At 35.3% G+C, this 5,000-nt stretch overlaps 1 protein-coding gene across 1 annotated transcript in view; it reads left to right on the top strand.

Annotated features, from left to right (window-relative positions):
• Positions 1-4,774, top strand: part of Abcd1 (ATP binding cassette subfamily D) — a 20,219-nt gene extending 15,445 nt beyond the window's left edge. Inside the window, exons 5-11 of the mRNA XM_043029629.2 lie at positions 167-341; positions 1,179-1,307; positions 1,787-1,901; positions 2,467-2,697; positions 3,210-3,335; positions 3,858-4,008; positions 4,412-4,774. Of these exons, the coding sequence (XP_042885563.2) occupies positions 167-341; positions 1,179-1,307; positions 1,787-1,901; positions 2,467-2,697; positions 3,210-3,335; positions 3,858-4,008; positions 4,412-4,501 (1,017 nt within the window). The 3' untranslated portion in view covers positions 4,502-4,774. The remainder of the gene's footprint in view (positions 1-166; positions 342-1,178; positions 1,308-1,786; positions 1,902-2,466; positions 2,698-3,209; positions 3,336-3,857; positions 4,009-4,411) is intronic.
• Positions 4,775-5,000: the final 226 nt, after the last annotated feature.

The following is a 5,000-nucleotide window of genomic DNA, read 5'->3' as shown; positions in this document are numbered from 1 at the left end:
ATATACGTAAAAAAATAAATAAATAAAAGGATAGACAAAAAGCATAACCATAATGAATAATACGTACATTCGTGTGCTAGTGGGCTAATGCCTGTAGAGCTAAATTATTGGCTGCACCACTTGAATAACTTAATCCTGCTTCACAACTCAAAAAACAATTTTTCAGGAAATTGTTGAGTTGGCGGGATACACTGCTCGGGTTGGGAACATGCTAGAGGTATTTGAGGATGTGCAGAGTGGGAGATACCAAAGACCAGCTGTGATGAACAACGGAAATAAACAGCCGGAAAGAGGAGGTGGCGCTAACCTCATCCTCAAAAATGGCATGCCTGTTATTAATGGTCAGTTTACGTGCATCGCTGTCTTCCCTTCTTCTGCCCGTGTGTGAGATTCCTTCACGCACTTTTCCTTCTTCTGTTTCATGCAGGCAGTTTCTCTGCTCTTCTCTAATTCCCTACAGCGATTTACTGCATCTCTCTCTCATTATTAATGGATTGAGCAATATATAAAACCTATTTCTGATATCCGAATCCTGCTTGGTACACATTAAGGTTACATTCAATAAATTTTTTGCTTCTATTTGCTTTAAAGGCTTCAAATGGACTTAGAGTATTAAGTCCTTACTCTCAGCTGTATCTTCTATTTGTAATGTTTTGGATGAATATATTATATTTACAACTATGTAAAATTCACGCTTTATGCAAATTAAAGGATAGATAACAAAAAACCTACTTGCATCAGGAGTATGATGTAAAGGTAAACAAATTTTCCTTTCCTTAATACTTTACCTATATGTCTTATCCTAGATCTTTCTCAGTTTTCTCACTGTTTTTGACATATTTGTCGAACTCCTATAAATCTCATAATGGATATGTACAAAGTTTGTGTCTAACCAATATTTAATGATGACCTCTTTCATGGTAATGTCAGGGCACAACAAGGCCCCTCATGTTTTAACTGTTTACTTTTTATCAAATTGTAAAAGAAGCAACTTGCTCTGCTTTGCTTTTAAGTACATTAAATCATACTACTAAAAAAGGCAACTGAAAAGGATTCCTTCATATGAATCCTAGCACTTGAAGGAAGCTCTATCAATTATAGAAATTCTTCCATTGTTTGATGAAATTTAACTCATATCCATATTAACTAATGGGAATTGATTTTGTTTCTCTTTTCAGGTATTGTGACAGAGAGTATGGATGGCACCATTCTCATAGAAGATGTCCCCATTGTAACGCCAAACTGTGATGTTGTCGTCCCATCCCTCACTCTTACCGTGACACCTGGAATGCATCTCCTTATTACTGGTAATGTAACTGTGACACGGGTTTGTGATTTATTTGATTCCCATATATAGTATCACTAAGCTCTTGGAAATGTATCGACTTAAACTTTGGGAAAGGCAAGTAAGGAATATAAGATTAGATAATGGAGATAACCCACATATGTCAAAAATTGTACGTTGCACTAGCCTAAGAATGAACGAAGTGAAGGTTGATGCTATTGCTATGTATGAAAATATGAATACTAGAGTTCACTTTCACCATCCTGTCATCATTATCTTTGATGTCTATCATCGTCATCCTTAGCTTTTACTCATATCATTATTGTTATTTTCATTGCCGTTTATGTTATTATGAGCAGTATCGTATGCTGTTATGAGCATTATCATCATCAATACCATGATTGTCATTATGGTAAGCACATTGATGTTTTTCAACTTTTTTTTTTTGTGAAATACACTACTTTTCTTCCTAATTATTAATTGTTACAATTTTTATTGCAGGTCCAAATGGCTGTGGAAAGAGCTCACTGTTCCGTATTCTTAGTGGCTTGTGGCCTGTGTACAGTGGACACCTTCAGAAGCCAATCACCTCAGACATGTTTTATATTCCACAAAGGTAAGTTATACAGTGTATAGTGATTTTTGTTTCTTCTCTCTGACTTATTCAGAAATGTCTCCCTAGATTGTTTAAGTTTTCCTTATGATATTGGAAGTTCTCAATTACAAATTAGGACAAGGAATTTCATACACAACTATCCATGAAATAATGATATTGAAAAGTGTTCCTAATGAATTTGTTTCCCTTTTCATGGTTGATAATTTTCCTCCTTAACCCGATAACGCCAGGGTGGTTTTGGCTCCTTTCAATGTGCACAAGCCTAATGACGTAAGCTATTCACCAGCTCTTTTAGCATCTGCTGTGGCGTGCCGGCCATAAAAAAAGCCATGAAGTGATATCACATCCCCAGTGCAGGTGCTGCCACCACATGATATGTGATATCACGACGTGATATCACATCATCTGTCTTTAATGGGTTAAATAACAAATAGGAAAATTTACCTATATGATTGACAGTTCCATCAGTGCAAGCAATATCAAAATCATTTGTTGAGCTGTTTGCCTATTTCAGAGAGATTATGCATGTATTTACAATTATTGATTTTTTCCTTTCTTTCCGTAGGCCATATATGTCAGTGGGCAGCTTGAGGGACCAGGTCATTTATCCAGATTCACTACAAGAAACAAGAAACAAAGGAATTAGTGACGATGACCTATTAGAAATCCTGGGCCTGGTCCACCTGCGGCATCTAGTGGCCCGCGAGGGAGGATGGGACACAGTGCAGGACTGGAAGGATGTCTTATCAGGGGGAGAGAAGCAGCGGATGGGCGTCGCCAGACTCTTCTACCACAAGTATGTTACTTCTAGGAGAGCATAAAGGATTAATTAGATTAGGAAAATGGGAAGACATTATAGATAGTTGGTGAAGAAAGAAAGGAAATAGAATTGATGGCTTCTTTTATCTTTGTTTTTGAAGGAAACAATATAAGTGACTGTCCTTCCTCAAGCAATATTGTGGTAGAGTCTAGCATAATTTATTAATGTTATATTAAAAAAATGCTGTAACAACTGTTCGAACATTAAATGCTTTAGGACAAAATGCAGTGTCAGAAGTAAAAAACATTTAGATAGCATGAAAGATATTTGCAAAAGAGGGTTAGACAATTTCATTTATTTCTCGATGTGTGGGTAGGGCTCGTGTTAAAAAAATGTGTCTTTATTTTTTTCTTCTTCTTTTTTTCTTTTGTCTTTGGTACATTATAACTACATCATATATATTTTACTAGCAAACAGTTATTTAACTTGTGTATATTATAGACAGTTAAGATAAATATCTAATAGGCAATGATAATTTCCCTTCATAGGCCTCGATATGCTTTGCTGGACGAGTGCACCAGTGCTGTGAGTATAGATGTTGAAGGCCAGATGTATCAAGCGGCCAAAGACCACGGGATCACACTCCTCACCATCACTCATCGTCCAACATTATGGTAAGTACTTTTTTTTCATGTTAGTTGGGGTGTTTCTAGATATTTGTGTGGGATTTGTTACATATATGTGTGTGTGTGTGTGTGTGTGTGTGTGTCTATATTATAGATATGAATACATATGTTTGTATGTGTTTGTCTGTGACTTTGTGTGTGTGTGTGTGTGTGTGTGTGTGTGTGTGTGTGTGTGTGTGTGTGTGTGTGTGTGTGTGTGTGTGTGTGTGTGTGTATATATATATACATATACATATACATATATTCATATATATATATTTATTTTTTTTATTTTTTTTTTTTTTATCTTTTTTTATGGTGATCTTTTTTTGTACAATATATTTTTATGAAATTATATATATTTTTCTATCACATTTGTCTTTCATTTGACTTGATTTCTCCCATACTGAAAATGTCTTTAGTATAATTACATGATAAAGAATCATCCAAGTCTTATAATATGCAAAGTCCAAGCAAGCAAATTCAAATAAAGATTGGTTTAAAGGTATTGAATTTCCTTCTCCCTTCCAGGAAGTTTCACACTCACTTGCTGCAGTTTGATGGCGAAGGAGGCTGGAAGTTCGACCCTCTTGACTCCGATAAGCGTCTGAACTTAAAGGACGAGAAACAACACCTTGAATCCTTGTTGTCAGACATACCCACCAAGATGGAAAGATTGAAGGTTTGTATCTTTGTTTGTGTGTATATATGTATATATATATATATATATATATATATATATATATATATTTTTTTTTTTTTTTTTTTTTTTTTTCAATGAAAGATTGAAGGTTTGTGTCTTTGTATCTTTGTAAATCCCGGAGGAAAGGATCATCTTTAACAGCCTCTGTATGTTGATGTTGATTGGGGAAGGAGGAATTTAGTTAAATGCGGGAACTTTGGCAGTCTTGTTGAAATTTTATTTCTTTTAGTTGAAACAAAGTTGTCCTTAGGCCTAGCTACAATAGTTGGATACATGATAAAAGCAAATATCCTTATCTACAAAGTGTTTTTTGGTTGTTTCAGGTTTCTGATGAGCTTTTTGTTCTTTGTTGTATTTAATATATTTTGTTTCTTTATCTTAGGAGCTGTGCAGTATCCTTGGAGAAGACTCGCTGCTGGTTGAAGACGGCGTAGTAACAGACATTGGGAGCGACACAGCTCTGTCGGATTAGATTATTAACCTGCTCCATCTATATGAACTATTCTTCTTTCTTAACAATTATTCATTTTAGCACTATAACTGCTAATATCACTAGGTAGTATGATTATTATTATTATTATTTTTTTTTTTTATTAATATCACCATCAATATAATTATTATTATTATCTGGTAACTTCTATCATTTGTGTATTTAGGAAAAGGAAAATATGAAGTTTTATTGCCCAGTTTTATTGACAAAATAGAGACGATTGATGTGAAGTCAAGAATAGAAAGTTGAAAAATATTATCTTTTTCTCTCCTCTCCCTCCCTCCTTCCTTTTCTCTCTCTCTCTCTCTCTCTCTCTCTCTCTCTCTCTCTCTCTCTCTCTCTCTCTCTCTCTCTCTCTCTCTCTCTCTCTCTCTCTCTCTCTCTCTCTCTCTCTCTCTCTCTCTCTCTCTCTCTCTCTCTTCCACTTCCTCTTTCTCTTCCCTCCTCTTTCCCTTTCACTTCCTCTTCCTCTTCCACCCCC

This window comes from Penaeus japonicus, unplaced genomic scaffold (genome assembly GCF_977035675.1).
Source record: "Penaeus japonicus unplaced genomic scaffold, GWHDUDI00000001_assembly GWHDUDI00000035, whole genome shotgun sequence".
Classification (NCBI taxonomy): domain Eukaryota; kingdom Metazoa; phylum Arthropoda; class Malacostraca; order Decapoda; family Penaeidae; genus Penaeus; species Penaeus japonicus.
This window is presented reverse-complemented; position numbering and strand designations above follow the sequence as displayed.